Raw genomic sequence first — 15,532 nt, forward strand, 5'->3', positions numbered from 1 at the left:
GTGGGCAGAAGAGACCTCGGCGCGGGCAGGTGCGACCATTTGCCCAGCCAGCGCCTTCCGAAGCCGGAAAAGAATGTGAAAGGAGGTTAGCCGTTTGCTTTCCTTTCCTCCACCACTCCCCCAACACGTAGACGTAGACGTAGACGTACAATTCGCCAACCATGCATCCCATTGTGCTGCTATTCCGGGCAGCTTGACTGACCTCCACCTAGTCGGCTGCCCACACCCATGATCCCTGGGGCGCTCACCGACCACAGCCGCCATTCTCATCTCTGTTCCTGCGAGCGGTCCCCTCCACAGTCCTAGCGTCAAGCCATCGACACCCCCCTGGTCCAGTGGCACGCACACACACAGACACACACCCACACGCACACACATCCCCCATCCCACATCCCATCGCATTGCCGCTGCCAAATCGAAACATGTCTTCTCTGCCCTGCTCCTCCGCATCAGACGCCAATTGCCCCTACTAACCCAATCGCCCATGTACCTGGCCCGCCCCAGAGCAGGGTAGGCTCATTTCAGCCTCGACCCATCCATACTCCCTCTGGCCTCTTGACGCCTGGCGTAGCCCTTTCTGGCGCTCCCATCCTTTTCCGTACAGCCTTTCCGTCCTGCTTCCCAGCGGAGGGCTTGCCGCTTGCTCCCCTTTTGGCCTGACCGGCGGCGTTTGACACCTGGTGCGTGCTCCCCTCCTCAGTATAACTAACTCTGAAGCCCATTCTCCACATGGTTCCCGTGGGCTTATTACACGATTGACTCCCCTGTGAACCCTCGTGCCTGTCCTACGCGAGCATTCCACAGCATCTGCTACTCGCAAACCACACTGTCACCCTTCAACTTTACAGCAGTCAACCAGCAGCCCTCACTGCTTGCACCTTGGGGCCCCGCTCAGGTGGTGACCACCCACTCCATATCCAGAACGCTGGGACATCAGTCTTCTTGGCCAACATCATTCCGCCTGATTCACTGTCACCAGGCCGCAACCCCAGGCATCTGCAGGTATGACTTCCCCCATCCTAGCATAGTAGTCATCACCTTTCTACTGCTGCCATGCATGCCAAACACATTGCTAAACATCACCACAGGGCAACATACTTAACCTTGCAAGATGGCGAACGCTCAATCTACTTCGCCATCGGGAGGTCCCGGCCATGTCTCACCAACCAGCCTTCCTGGAAACGCGGCCAATTCCAAGATGAGGAAGCGGACCAAGACCGGCTGTCTCACGTGCAGGAAACGCCGCATAAAGTGCGGCGAGGAGCGACCTACCTGTGCAAACTGCATCAAGTCCAAGCGCCTATGTGAGGGCTACAACCAGCGAGTCATCTTCAAAACTCCCATTGAAGACTGGCCAAATCACCCGGGCGTGGTTAGTACAATACAGTACCATACCTCAATGCTACCTGGCTCCCGCAATCCACAATACCGAGAGCCTGGGCCCGCGACCCAGGCGCAAGACAAGTCACGGACTACGATTCAACCTCAGCCACAAAACGACTTCGATTTCTCAAGCGTCGATCCCACTCCAGGCGTCGGGGCTCCCAAAGTTCATCAAGTGCTTGTTGGAGGCGGCCACGGCTATGCACTCGATCGCGGTTATCATCAACCTCTACCTTCACCGCTACACCATCAACCTCTACAATCACCCCATCATCAAATGCATAATTCGACTGCGCCATCATATTTTCCTCAACCCTCACCAGTACATACAATTCCTCCGGCACAGTATAAGCACGATTCAAATGCCGCTTATCAAGAATCTCTACCGTATAGCCAGAGCCAAGTGTATCCGCCGGTATCCGCCGCGTATGACAACCACCTCGATTCGAGGCCTGCTGTATCTGGGGGTTTGCCGCAACAGTCCCTCTACCAGCAATCCTATCAAATGAGTGGCCAGCAAGAAGCCGAGAGCGCTTATCATTCACAGTCAAGTGTCTCGCCTAGAAGCGAGCAATATTCTCAATATCCGGAGCCACAACCAGCACTCCAGCGATATAATAACCAAGCGGGAGCTTACAATTTCCCCGCAGCAGTTGCCCATGCTGACTTTAACCATTCAAGCTATCCACCTGTTCAGATGCCCTTTCATGATATGACTTCGGATGTAAAATATATGCCACAGCCTGTTCTCGGTATGTCTCGTGTCTAGTTACATACCTCGTATACCCCAATGACTATTATTATCTTCTTTCCGTGTCCAATTTGTAAAAATTGTCACTCGATCAATTTCGTGCATGCCCTTTGTCGCAAAAGTCATACTGTCGTAGTAGCATGACTGCGCATTTCATCCCAGTTATCCCAATGGCACGGCGTCACCCGTGCGTCTCAGTGTGTACGAATCTAAGAGCTGACTGTGTGTTTCCCAGAACAATCCATCGCTGTATCGCAAGCACAGCATAGCCAACCACGACTCCTTCTAAGTGGATTCGGGGGTGACGATCATGTCAGTCCTACACAGGTACTCGATGACGCCGCGGTCGAAAATGAAGACGACGACTACTGGGACGTGCAGTCAGACGAAGAGATGATCGACATGGAACCTGAAGAAGACGAAGTTGCACTGCTGGCGAGTGCAGACTTCGACAACATTCGTCGGATACACCTTGAGAACTTCAACGAGCTTGGAATCAGACGATATGATGCTTTTCTCTACGATGGCCTCTTGACGCACTACCGGCCAGAGTACGCTGCGAGCCCGTTGAGAAATCCAAAAACTGCTCGAGTTTTCGCACACTATATTCATGTGGTAAGTCATCCTCAGCCCTTGTAGTGATGCGCGGTGCCGTCACACTGGCTGACCTCGCATCTAGACGGGACCAAACCTATCCATCTACGAACGCAACCCCAGGAACTCGACTTTGATCTTCGAAGGTGCCACGCCTCCTGCTCAACAAGGCTTGTGGACATACATACTTCCCCTGAAGGCGCTCGCTCACCAAGGGCTCTTGCATGCCATGTTAGCGCTTGCTAGCTTGCACATTGCAAGATTGCAAGGTGCCTCGATCACCCCATCCTACAAACACTACGCCTATTCGCTCAAGCGCCTTGGGCGTTCTCTTAGCCAACCCAAAAAACGTCTCTCGATATCTACTCTAGCTACGTCTCTTCTGTTGGCATACTATGAAGTTTGGACGGCTGAACACTCAAAATGGTCTACACATCTTGTTGGCGCGACTCAATTGATCACTGAGCTCGATTTTCGGTCACTCACCCGAGAGGCCCGACGCCTCAGAGCCGCACAAACCGCGCAAGAACGGCAATTTCCCTACCAGAACCCCGAGATGCTCATCGATCAGAGGCAGTTCGACCGAAAGCTGAAAGAGAGCGCTATGCTGCTAGACGAGAATTTAGTGAGCACGATAGTTGGTAAAACTGTCAATTACGACGATTTTGGAATAATTCTCGAAGAAAATGGTGCAAGACAGGAGACTAGACCAAATCCACCAGGAACACTAGACTTGAGGAGCTTTGAGACTCTTCAAGACTTGTACTGGTATCGCGCTAGACACGACATATATCAGAGCATCGTGAGCGGCAGGCCTCTCATGTGAGTACTTGTTTACCCGTACGAACCGAACTTGTAGCTGATGGTCCTTGTAGCAACGCCTACAGAAAATGGTCAGACTGCCCCCCACGAGCCCCCCTTGGCCGCACCGATGCCCTTTACGGGTCTCACGACCATATAGTCCTCCTGATCGGCCGGATCGCAGACTTCACAGCTCGTGATCGAGAACGCAAGCTTCGACAGGTAGACGCAGATGGAGGTTGGAGACCTAGGCCTGGTATGCCCGGAATGGGCAACATGGGACCACCAGGTTCAGGGGGTGGACAGAACGGTCAACAGCCAACACCTACTACACCAATGGGACCTCCTCCGCACATGCAAGGCCCACCTCCACCCGGCTGGAAGGGTCCGCCTCCTCCAGGCTTTGGTGCACCACAGGGAATGTCTGCGGGGCCACCTACACCTGGTTCCGCGCCTCAATCCCAAAATAGAAGCCCTCCCGGAGGCCCACCGCCATCTGCAATGCCCACCTTCTACGGCATGGCTCCTTCACAGCCATCTGGACCTCTTCCCGCTAGCTACGAAAACCCGGACTACGAGCAGTCGCCTACAACACCCAACACGCCACATCTCAGGTATGCTGACTTGCCTACTGCTTATGAAAACGCACTTGCCGAATGGAATGACATATCCGCCGCCCACGCAACCGTTGCACATATCTTAGCTAGCACAGACTCGTTTGCACCTCTTCCAGCAGATCAAGGCCCGCCCGTGCCGGGAGGCAATGGGAACAAGACACCTTTTGGCCCAGCCCTGGTCCACCGAAGTTACGACATTAGTGTTCTCTGGACCCTCCTACATCTCGCCCAAATCATCTTGCTACGATCTCATCCAGCTATGCCACCAGCGGCGCACATGGCAGCCGGTGTATGTGCACAAGCAACACAACCATACGCTACGCTTATTGGACGTATCACGGCCGGTATGCGGATTCCCCTAGGCGAGGATCTCTCACCGTTTTTAGGCGCCGTATTAACCGAATCAACAATATCTTTGTTCTTCGCAGGCATACAATTCCAGAATCCGGTTCAACGCGAGTGGCTCATCACACGACTTTTGGAGATTGACCGTCGTACGGGATGGGCGTCCGCTGGTATGATTGCGCGTGGTTGTGAGACATCGTGGGAGAAGGCTGCGAGTATGGGGAGGGGACCGCCGTATAGTCGCCGCACTCGTCGCGTAGGGGAGAAAGGGCCGCTGGTTCTTGATATGACGAATCCAGATGGAGGAGCGAATTGGAGGGAGAAGGATGGGGATGCATTTGGGAAGGGCGCACGTGGGGCGGTTCAACGGCCGTCAGCAGATTTGCATAGCCGCGCGGGAGACTCAAGAGGCGTTAGTGGGGCAAAAGGAGCTGATGGAGGTACACAACAGGGTAGTGAGGGGCAGATGAGCGGGGATACAAGATTTGTCGTCAATAGTAGGATGTCATCTTGGGCGATGAATCTCTTAGGCACAGAGGAGGATCTGCGCGCGGGTATGGAAAGATTCGGACTCTGAAAGAGAGATCAAAGAGAAAAAAATAAGTTGAAAGATGGATTCAGAGCAAGACACGGACATGGTGGATGTCTGGAGCACGCTTGAGAGCACCGGCAGAGACGAGATAGGGCACGGAGCGAAGAAGAAAGGACATGAGAGCAAAAGCACTGCAAGTCATGGGAAACAAAGATGACAGACCTGAATCCATTCCAAGTTGGAGAAGGCGAGGGATTGGAAACAAGGGCCGAAATGCACCCACCCTACAAGGAGGAGCACCAATCTCGCATTTATTTTATGAGCGGCCCATTGAGTAAAGTTCCAGCGCAAAGCGCTCACTACATTGCTACCTAGCATTTTCCACCAGCATCCCGCAACGCAACCAAACCAAGCAGGGCAAAAGGGCGAACCAACACCACACACAAATCGGCTTCGGCCAGCATTACAGGCACCCAAAAAAGCGTTTCTTTTCACGACTAAGACATATCACGATACCCCCCTAAAAGCAATTTTCAATTTAGCAATGAACGACGAATATGATACGCTGAACAAAATTGAGATGAAGCGCGGCGCGGCTTTCTTTTCACCACTAGTAGTAATAACATTAGAAATGATCACCGTACTTATGAACGAAACTGATGGGCTTGTATGAAAGGGAGAGATCAATCTGGACCCCCCATTTCTACGGTTTGAAAGCGGCTTGCATGGCGTAGCGAACCTCGATATAGACAGAGGGTATTTAGTGGTAGAAATAGAAACTAATAGAACTTGATGATACCAATTGAAAGAAGCTCCGAGTTGAAATTGTCCAACACAATACGCCTATTGGTTGTTCAGATGCAGCGAAGGCGCAGAGAGACGACGGTTCTCATGGGCATGCGTAAAGTAGGATAGTATAGGATCGTAAGTGAAAAATCGGTATCTAGTAAGGTATGAAGAGAAAAAAGTATCAAGTAGAAGGGAAATGTCCTATCCTATCCTATCCCGTCCCGTCCTATCCCGTTCATCCATGCCCCATTCCATGCAAATGCCCACACACAAACGCTTCAAGTACAATATGCTGAGTTGATGTACACCCCGTTCGATTGACCTGACCACCCCGCCCCCATCACCCCCCTTCCTGCACACCTACAAGCATGTCGAGACAAGCGCTATGGAAATGTTCCGCTTGGATCCATTTCCTTATCGTCTCAGCATCGAATATACCCGACATGACTCTCTTCCTCTTTAGCCCGTGCTCCCCCACATGCTGGTAACGAAGCCGCGTATCAGCATCCAGCGTCTAACCAGAGAACCTGAACCGCGAAGCCTCCAACCTACCCAGGCCCTCGCGAGGTGCTACATTCCGACGTCGGTAGCTGGTCGTGAAGTCTTGGAGGATGGTTCTAATCATCCTGACATCGCCACTTTGAATGCGTTGCCGAATATTGTTGAGGAAGCGCTCGCTTTCTTGAGGCGTGATGCTACCTTGCGGTAACATTGCCACGGTGCTGGCTACCCACTGTGCGACTTGTTCCGGCATGAGCTCGAAGAGGTCCAGTAGCACACCCGAGGAGTCTGCGAAGCAGCCTTCGGGGAAGCTGTACATCATGCCTGTCATGATGCGCTGGACAAGCTGGACACCAGCACCTACCACAAGCTGCTTGACGCGATTTCGTAGTGCCTCGGGTACCTCGTGGCGTGTGTTGTCGAAGCTAGATGATGGTGCGGAGTTGCGGCCGTATCCAAGAAGGTCGCGAAGGAAGTGCAAGGTCGCAATGATAGGATCCTCTTTGAGCAACGTGAGAGAGGAGCAAGCTGCGAGGAGGATAGTGTCCATGAGAGGCGACATGATTGACTCCGAGGGGAAGTACAGCGCCATGTCTGCCGCAAGGCGGAAGTAATCTTCGATAAGATCGGGTAACTCTTCCGGCGGCAGGTCGCTCAGTATCCTCAAGAATGTCTTCGCTTGCTGCTCGTAAAACTGGAAGACATCATTCGCCAGGCTTGGGTCAACCTCATCCATGCCTTGTGAGAATTCGCGGACAATCGAAGCAGTGGCCCAAAGAAAGCAGCCTTGTCGCGAGGTATCGAAACCTTCTGTTAGCTTTGTTGCGAGATCTGGCAAGAGCGGACGCATGGCAGTCCTGTATGATAAGACCATGTACCGCCAGCACCGACATACTCGCTCGAGAATTGGTATGCTTTTGTTGAAGTGTGTGATGATGTTTCCAAGCACAGGGAATATCTCCTGGCAATACGTGACTGCCGGATGCTCCTGACCAGACGGTACCTCGGGTCGTACCATCTCAATAAAGATTGTGATAAGGTTGATCTTATCAGCAAGTAGTTTCTGCTCCGGTTCGTCTTTGGCCTGGTTTGCAATTGTGACTAGATGCTGCATAACAGGATCGAGGTACAGCTTCAATGTCGCATGGATCTGGTCATTTGGTACCTTGGCAACCACTGAAGCTACACCCTCGGTAATCTCCTCTTGGCTGCTAATAGGTAGGCTGTTTAGATGTTTTGCGTAAAATTGCTGCAGGGGAACGATGAAGTTGACCAGCAGACTGGCACAGTCGTTGCAGAAGAACTTAAACGATAGTGCAGCGGCTCGGATGACATCTTTCGTTGAGTGTTCGAAAGCTGCCATGATGAAGTCCAACTGTGGCTGTAATGTGTCCGGGTGTTGAGCCGTCCACTCTGTGTACCTCCCAAGCGCCATTACCGCCTGGAAACGGAGCTTGTTGTGGTCGGGGATAGCTGCTATCAGTGGTATGAGTCGAGGTAGCATGACGTTTTCGTCTGGAGGAACCATTCGACCCATGGCCCGCACAGCAAACAATGGCGCTTCGAGTTGCTGCCACTCCGGCACGTTGTTTGGTCCCGCCTGGGCACCATATGTTTGTACCCATTGCTGAATGAGGTTGTATGGTTTCTGGAGGCACTCGACGACGCCCATGACCTCGCAACAGTCCTTCAGCACATCTCCCATCTGGTGTCGGAACTCTCGAAACTTCTCCTCTTGCTCTCGATCACCCTCGAATAAGTCCTTTTCGTCACCGCTCTCGGGTTTCGGGAATTGGAGGTGGCCAATCATAATATCGACAAGTTTGGAGTAAATGTCTAAGCTCTGCATCCGCGCTTCTGTGTATTTCTCAATAGTCAGATATTGCTTGAGGTCGTACCAGAACTTGAAAGTGTGCGATATTGCGTCCCGCTCCTGGTCGAGTGCGGCTGTTTCGAGGATTATCTCCACCAGGACCCGGAAATCAGTTGGTAGACGCGCAATCAAGAGAACCCACGACTCTCCAGCTTCTGCGAAGATTCTCGCAATACCCTTGAACTTCTCCGTGTCCTCCTCTTGCGCCGCCTGAGCGAGCCTCGGCCGGAGTGCAATTACTTGTGGATATAGAGCCAAGATGGATGACATTGTCTCGTCAACATCTCTGGTTTCTGAAATGAGGGCGCTCAAGCATTCCACGGCAGCCTCGAATGGCTCTTCAGCGGAGAGATCGTCAATGACGACCTTGAGCAGAGGTGAGTTGATTATTGAGTCTAGCGGTATCTCGCGCATCCAGGAGGTTATACAGTTGAGTAGTTGGGGGTTTTGAGCAGCGGCCGCTAGACTATGTCAGTGGTGGTCATATTCGAAAGATGGCTTAGACGTACGTGACGAAGTAGCATATCGGATGAGGAGGTCTAGGGCTTGCTGGGCGTTGTCCTCGATCAACTCGGCCGTCCTCATTGTCAACTCGTGTTCCTGGCCACCAAGCATTAGACTGTAACTCTGATATCATGTGTCGGTACCACGGGGGAGTGCCGTATGTTGACGGGGCGCGGCTCGTTCGGACGTACTGTGAGTGCGATCTTTCGGCCATGCGTAACTTCTTCGGGGAGAACGCGGAGAAAGTCCAAAACGCAAGGCAGCGTTGCTGGATCTGTGCCAAGCGTGCCGACGACATCTTTGAGGACATCCTTCCACTCGGTCATCTGGATTGCCAAGTTGGCGAGACAAACGCACAGTTGCAACCTGATGGGCTTAGGCCCGGCATGAAACGTAGCCAGGTTGCGCATGATAGATGCTCGCAGCTCTGGAAGTTGTGCGCGGGGTACTTGGTGGAGGTCGTATACGATCTGGGCTTTGTTAGAGAGGAAGGGCTACGGAGTGGCAGAAACTCGCCTTGCCCTTGAGTGTGGTTGCAGCAAAGAGCTTCGCTGCGGCATCTGCTGAGTTTGACTCTAGCATAGCCAGTGTCGTCGTCCATGCCTCTTGCTGTCCATTTGGTCAGTCCACTTTTCTCTCATGCCTATGCCCACCACGCTCATGCCAGGATCCAACCTACCGACTTCTGGAACTGTTCCAAAAACAGATGTGCCTGCTCCTTCTGCGCGCGACCCGCTCCAGACTGCATCGTATTGTGCGCTGCGAGCACGGGGTCGAAGACATTCTGTACGCCGTTGGCCGCCATTTTTGGGCGTGTTTTGGGGATGTTCGGCGCAGGTGGTGGGGTGGAAGCGGATGCTGGGTCGGAGGAAAGGCAACGGCGGGGGTGCGTATTATGTTGCGGGCATGCACTGTGGCGTGAGGGCTCAGGTAAGAGCAAGCGTCGACAGTATACCTAGGTATATATATATACGCCAAGGGCAGAGCGGAGGGAGTTGTTTGTTGCGTGGGTATATGGGAAGGTGCCAGTCTGCGGTCGCATCGACAAAGTCAAAGGTCCTCCTCCTCCCCACGCCTCCGCCAAGCAAAAGCCGGTGGGCCCAAAATGTTCGCGGCACTCGAGCGAGCACAGCTTCGACTCCGACTCGTCCCCACCACTACTGCCTCGACCACGACCCGTCGCACGCATCCAACCCCCTTCAAACACCCAATCACTCTCTCGACATGACCGGACGTGGAGGTCAGTATCGCCAGAAGCTCCTCTGAGCACTAGTCGCTAACTTGTCCTAGGTGGCCGCGGCGGAGGAAAAGGTACACTACAGCTCCTCAACGCCAGCGCCAGCGCAAGTGCCGCAACATGCTAATACGCTTGCAGTCCTCCTCCCTCCGATCAACTTCATCTTCAAGCTCCTCCAGTCACGAGCAACGATATCAGTATGGCTGTATGAGAACCTGGGGCTGCGCATCGAGGGAAAGCTACGAGTAACGGATACCCCGTAACTTTGGTGTCTGCATGAAGCTGACGTGTTCGCAGGGCTTCGATGAGTTCATGAACCTCGTTATTGACGAGGCCGTCGAGGTTACCCTGGCCAAGAAGGATGCGCCAGAGGAGAGGCGCAACATTGGTCAAATCCTGCTCAAGGGCGACAACATCTCTCTCATTCAGCAATTACAATAAGCGCGTCCATTTCTCGCTTTCACACCGACGGCTATCGACCCGCGCGGCCGACACTATGGGTACATTGGAGGGTTGACATTGGATCTAAACGCCATGTGGACAGCATAGGGTCGGGAGATGTTTGCGTTTAAAAGTACATTCAAGTCATGAGGCTCCTGCGCGGCGGAGCTCGCCGTCTCCAGTTATAAGGGCGTCCAGGCGAAAATCGGAAGAGTCCATGGGCACCGATTCGTTCGGCGGGAGGAACTGCTCGGTCAATGAGAGACCGACTTTGACGTGGTTAGTTAGCCCTCCACATACGAATACTAGTTGTTCTTACCGCGAAAAGGCATGCGCGACGCTTGGTGACATCGAGTTAAGAAGTAGTCGTAGAAGCCCTTGCCATGTCCAAGACGTCCAAAGTTTGAATCAAAAGCCATGCCAGGCATGACGATTAAATCGAGACCAGCTTCTATGCCCGTCGTCGTCTCTCCATTTGTGATGCCAGTGCTGCCGAAGCAGTTCGCACGTGATGCTATCGAGTCCTCACTCGGAGTGGGAATGCCCCATTTGTCCGGCTGCAGAGCGTTGAAGTCGTCCATGGACTTGAGCTGAAGCATATCCATGATGGACTTGGGCTGCCCTTCGTTTGGACTTGGCAGGGTGTATGTATAGGGAATGAAGACGTCCTTGCCTTGTGAAAGGGCATCGCGGACAATGTTCGAAGTGTTGATCTCACCCACAGGCATGGACAAGTAGACACTGATCCGCCTCGCTGCCTTGTACTCGGGCATGGAGAAGAAGGTTAGCATTACATCCGAGGCTAGCCACTGTCAGTCGTGGCCTTTGTAGGAGCGACTTGATGACTGTACACTGGAAGGTAATAGTAGCCACAGAAAGCTCCTTTAGTTTGTCCCGGATGCCCTTTCGCATCTCCTTCTTTACGGCTGCTAGTGATGCCGCCATGCTGCGCCTTCTTCTCAACTTGCTTCAACCGTGTTCCAGAAATAGCACAAACGAAGCGCAGATGCAAGAGAGAGCCCTTTCTCACGAACCCCCACACGATAGCAACCAAACCTGTGAAGTCGAAGCGGAATGGTCTTCACCGCACCAACGCGTCTAACAATGTCGAAATATGAGCTCGTATACTGAAGTAGTGAAAATATCCGAGTGCAAGCGGCCGATGATGTCGATGGTTGGCGCCGGTGATCTGCAACTAGCCGCTTGATCCCTGTCGGGCATTCCAAGAAGTCGCCGCCTCCTGTCGGCTCGCTGCCACTTCAACATCATCCTCAACAACACACCACACTACACACCACTACGACCCCGCCCTCTTCCACGCATTCACACTCTCGGATACGGTCCACCACCCACGCTCGCTTACCTTCACGTATCCACAAACGCAATCATGGTCTCAAGGACTGCAGCGCTGCTGCTCTCCGGAATCGCGCTTCTGCAAGTGCACGCGCAAACCATTCCTATCCCTGCGGAGCTCGTCGGCACATGGAACAGCAAGGCGAACTCGACCATGACCGGACCTGTACGCATGCCCATTATCTGTCCCGGGAGGAAGAACGAGGCTAATTGCGCACCAATAGGGTTTCTACGATCCCGTCAACGAGAAGTTCACCGAGCCGGAACATCCAGGAATCAGCTACTCCTTCACCGCCGATGGGTACTTCGAGGAGGCTTATTATCGGGCTGTTGCAAATCGTACGTCCACATATGCACCTTGCACGTCTCGAGATTGACCCTATGTGGGGGAAAGAGTGCATGTGAGCGCAGATGGCTAACCAGCATACAGCACAAGACCCCAAATGCCCCAAGGGCATAATTCAATGGCAACATGGCAAATTCGAGAAGCGTACAGACGGCTCCCTCAAACTCACTCCGATCAAAGTCGACGGACGGCAAATATACTCCGATCCGTGTGCCTACAAGAACTCCATCTACACGCGGTATAACCAGTCTTCGACGTTCAAGGTACGTTCTTTTCCACCCTAAATCGCAACTCGACAGGCTCCTCTGCGCCAAGCCAATTGCGTAGAATATATTGAGATGGAGCGAAGACTGATTTACCTCTACAGACCTACCAAGTCTTGGTGGACCCCTACCACAAGATCCAGCGCCTCAACCTCTTCAAGTTCGACGGCGCCCCCGTAATGCCCTTGTACCTCGCCATGAACCCGCCAACCATGCTGCCCACCACCACGCTCAACCCCCTCACGACGCAAACAGCGACCCCACATAAAATCAAGCGCGGTGAGCTGCCGTTGAACCACGAAGTCATCTTCAAACGGACACCGGGTGAGTTGCGCGCCGCTCAGTGGTGGTGGTTCGGCGTCTTCCTTACGGCAAGTGGGGGTGCCTTGTATTTCTTCTTCTGAGTGCGACAGCACAGAAGGAAGGTACGAGTTGTCGGGGTTTTTGGATATTAGATATGGTGTACTGGAGTCACGCACGCACGCACGCCGTTCAGTCTGGCAGGCACAACATGTTTGAACGAATCTCAGGATTCATTGCATTGTACTTTACGGGGCGTTGGGAGCTTTTTTTTGTTGCTACGCGGAGATTCAAACTGGAAATTGGTGTGGTGCGGAATCGCATACCTATCCACTGTTCCGTACTCATAGAATACGTTACGACTTTTGTAGAATATCACGCATTTCAAGTTTATTGAATCCTTAATGATGACAGGCGATGAGGAGTGATATTGCTACTATGCTGTTGCATTTACATTTGTTCAGTATTTAAAGAAAATAAGACACCGCGTCGCTATAATCAACCATGATGGAGGTGGCGTCCGAATTTTCAACCCAATGTAATCACAAGAAAGAACTTACTATACACCTCAAAAACAAGTCCCGTATCACTAGTATGTACTCAATCCTCCCTCTCACCCCAAACATCAGCCTCATCCCGAGCCACTGCATCAAGATCAATCAAACCCCCACTCTTCCTCCCCTCTACCTCATCATCATCTTCATCGTCATCATCACTCGAGTCCCCCTTCCGTGCCTCCTCCCGGCTCATCTCCCCCCATCCAGCGTCCTCATCCTCTTCTTCGCGGGCGAAGGCAGGCGATACGGGGACAAAGTCGTCCATGAGGTTGCTTGGAAGGCCAGCGGGTGCGGGACGCTTAGAGGTAGAGGAATTTCGTGGCGACGGAGTCAAGGGCATCATGGTCATCTCGGGGGCACGGGAGAGTGGTGTTTCTGGCTCGGCGTCTATGTAGTTTCTTGATGGCAGTGGAGGGGTGCGCTCTCTAGGGGCGTCTGTGTGGTGGCTGGCGCGTGGTTCAGCGCTGGGTTGCTTTCCGGCCTTCGAGGACGGGCGTGAATCCTGCTTTGCCATGGCATTCTGCTGGTTGGCTTTGGTGGTGGTGGTAGATGATGTATCTATTTGCTGTGTAGCTGGTAGCTTAGCGTGGTGTTCTTGCTGGTGCTGCTGCGAGAATGGGAAGATAGAGAATAAGGACTGGCTGAGACTGTGTCGATTTGGGCCTGATGGTCTTGCCTCTTCTTTCAGATTGGCTGTCCGTGTATTCGCTGAGGTGGGAGGTGGTACAGATGCTGAATGAGAGTGCTTAGATTTCTTCACTGCCACGGGACTCGGAGGCTTCGCTATCGTTGCGTCTGGTAAATCGGCCTGGCACATCTCGCAGGCCGTAAGCTCGGGGTGATTGAGGAAAGTGCAGCGAGGGCATTGTTTCTTCCTTTCCGGCGTTGATGCTCGAGGGGCCTCTGGCTCCTGGGCTTGGGGTCGCGGCGGTCGTTGGGGAGCACTTCCCTGTTCACTCGGGAGGGTATAGCCTGGGGAATACCTCTGGGTGTTGGGTTGGGCCGTTCTCGATGTCTGCCGCCTTGGATCTGAGGAATTAGCACTCCTCGAACCACTCGCCGTTGATATAGAGGCAACAGCTCCTGCATTCGGGTTTGGATCAACAGACACTACAACCTGTACGTCTCTTCTTGTCCCACACTTCATACACTGACACTGCCTAACCACACTCTTCGTATACGTATCTGTGATCTCTGCCGGTGCATCGAATCGGACCTCAAATCTCCCCGGCTCCCCAAACACGACTTTGTCTCTTCTTTCCCAGCCCTTGGCATTCGAATACCCAGCTCCTTTCGCGACGATTGGCATGATTGGATCCACGCCCCCGAATACCAAATGATCTACAAAGGGAACCAGCATCAACGTTCCACTATTCTTGATGTGCAGATCGACGTCAGGACGGAGTTCAAACGAGTCAATCGAATGTAGTACACGAAAGTACTTGTTGAACATGTCGCCGTACCACTTCCTGACCTGTACACCCTGCTGTAGCAGCTCATGTGGTAAATTCTTCGGCGCAGGGGACGGCCACAACGCATCGAGGAGATGTTTTTCCTTCAGACTTTTGCGGACCATCAAGTCAAGTCTTGCGCATTCGAAGAGCTTCTTCTCCAACCGTTCATGTACCTCATACTTGGCAAACCGGATCACCAAACCCCTCACGAATCCCGCATCTAGATTCCACTTCCTTGCGAAATAGTCGAGCGACTCGAGATCTTTTTGGGCCTGTGCATTTGCCGGTCGAATACCGAGCGGCGACAGTTCGTGGCCCATGTTGATCCATCGCGATGGTTGGCGAGGGTCGGCCGTTGCGGTAGACCAGAAAGAGCGGATTGGGGCGTATTCGGCTTTGAAGTAGTTGTATATGAAATCTAAAAAGTCGACTTCTTGCAGCGGCATGGCGGCGTGACCACGTGGGATGTCCATCTCTATCTCTTCGCGTTGAGTGGCAAAACTCCGTGAGCTAACGCTATGCAAGTGGAAAAGTCACAGAATGTGACACTAACGATAGCTTCCAAGATGAATATGTATAGGAGAATAATGAATATAGGAAACGTGGAAGAGTCAAATCCTTGGTACAAGGCTGAAGTGACCCGGCCTATGTGAACAAAGCTGCTGCCTGAGAGCAGTTGAAGAAGAGTGCGTATGCAGAATAAGCACGATTTAAACTCAAATGACGATGCAGGGAAAAGCCACTGCGCCACACCTCGTGATAGTAAAAAGGCGTCGTAGATTTGCCTCCTCCGTGTTGTGTTCGAGATTGTTCTTGTGATGGTGGTGAAGGTCTACGTCATCATCGGGTGGCGGTGCGAAACCCTATCGAACTTGCACGCCCGGCCACCAC

At 52.9% G+C, this 15,532-nt stretch overlaps 6 protein-coding genes across 6 annotated transcripts; 3 read left to right on the forward strand and 3 right to left on the reverse strand.

Annotated features, from left to right (window-relative positions):
- The first annotated feature begins 756 nt into the window (after positions 1-756).
- On the forward strand, positions 757-5,145 carry K460DRAFT_143852 (uncharacterized protein). The gene is made up of 5 exons (XM_040926762.1): positions 757-1,002; positions 1,089-2,135; positions 2,370-2,749; positions 2,814-3,550; positions 3,604-5,145. The coding sequence occupies exons 2-5, from the start codon at positions 1,112-1,114 to the stop codon at positions 5,066-5,068; spliced, it is 3,606 nt and encodes a 1,201-aa protein (XP_040785911.1). The 5' UTR covers positions 757-1,002; positions 1,089-1,111; the 3' UTR covers positions 5,069-5,145.
- Positions 5,146-5,829: 684 nt separating this feature from the next.
- K460DRAFT_368246 (ARM repeat-containing protein) lies at positions 5,830-9,712 on the reverse strand. The gene is made up of 5 exons (XM_040933736.1): positions 9,370-9,712; positions 9,207-9,299; positions 8,882-9,160; positions 8,696-8,786; positions 5,830-8,647 (listed from the first exon to the last, which is right to left on the reverse strand). The coding sequence occupies exons 1-5, from the start codon at positions 9,493-9,495 to the stop codon at positions 6,327-6,329; spliced, it is 2,910 nt and encodes a 969-aa protein (XP_040785912.1). The 5' UTR covers positions 9,496-9,712; the 3' UTR covers positions 5,830-6,326.
- Positions 9,713-10,064: 352 nt separating this feature from the next.
- K460DRAFT_288802 (small nuclear ribonucleoprotein-like protein E) lies at positions 10,065-10,368 on the forward strand (the record flags this gene model as incomplete). The annotated part of the gene is made up of 2 exons (XM_040929075.1): positions 10,065-10,172; positions 10,225-10,368. Coding segments are annotated over 2 exons (252 nt in total), but the record flags the coding sequence as incomplete, so codon positions are not given.
- Positions 10,369-10,512: 144 nt separating this feature from the next.
- On the reverse strand, positions 10,513-11,313 carry K460DRAFT_387448 (nagb/rpia/CoA transferase-like protein; the record flags this gene model as incomplete). The annotated part of the gene is made up of 3 exons (XM_040935641.1): positions 10,513-10,637; positions 10,688-11,170; positions 11,220-11,313. The coding sequence occupies 3 exons, from the start codon at positions 11,311-11,313 to the stop codon at positions 10,513-10,515; spliced, it is 702 nt and encodes a 233-aa protein (XP_040785914.1).
- A 442-nt stretch (positions 11,314-11,755) lies between these two features.
- K460DRAFT_378514 (uncharacterized protein) lies at positions 11,756-12,734 on the forward strand (the record flags this gene model as incomplete). Its single annotated transcript, XM_040935084.1, has 4 exons — positions 11,756-11,887; positions 11,946-12,060; positions 12,152-12,330; positions 12,435-12,734. 4 exons carry the CDS (start codon positions 11,756-11,758, stop codon positions 12,732-12,734), a joined length of 726 nt encoding a protein of 241 aa, XP_040785915.1.
- A 496-nt stretch (positions 12,735-13,230) lies between these two features.
- On the reverse strand, positions 13,231-15,087 carry K460DRAFT_407709 (uncharacterized protein; the record flags this gene model as incomplete). Its single annotated transcript, XM_040937102.1, has 1 exon — positions 13,231-15,087. One exon carries the CDS (start codon positions 15,085-15,087, stop codon positions 13,231-13,233), a length of 1,857 nt encoding a protein of 618 aa, XP_040785916.1.
- Positions 15,088-15,532: the final 445 nt, after the last annotated feature.

This window comes from Cucurbitaria berberidis (genome assembly GCF_010015615.1).
Source record: "Cucurbitaria berberidis CBS 394.84 unplaced genomic scaffold K460scaffold_4, whole genome shotgun sequence".
In the NCBI taxonomy this organism is placed as follows: Eukaryota; Fungi; Ascomycota; class Dothideomycetes; order Pleosporales; family Cucurbitariaceae; genus Cucurbitaria; species Cucurbitaria berberidis.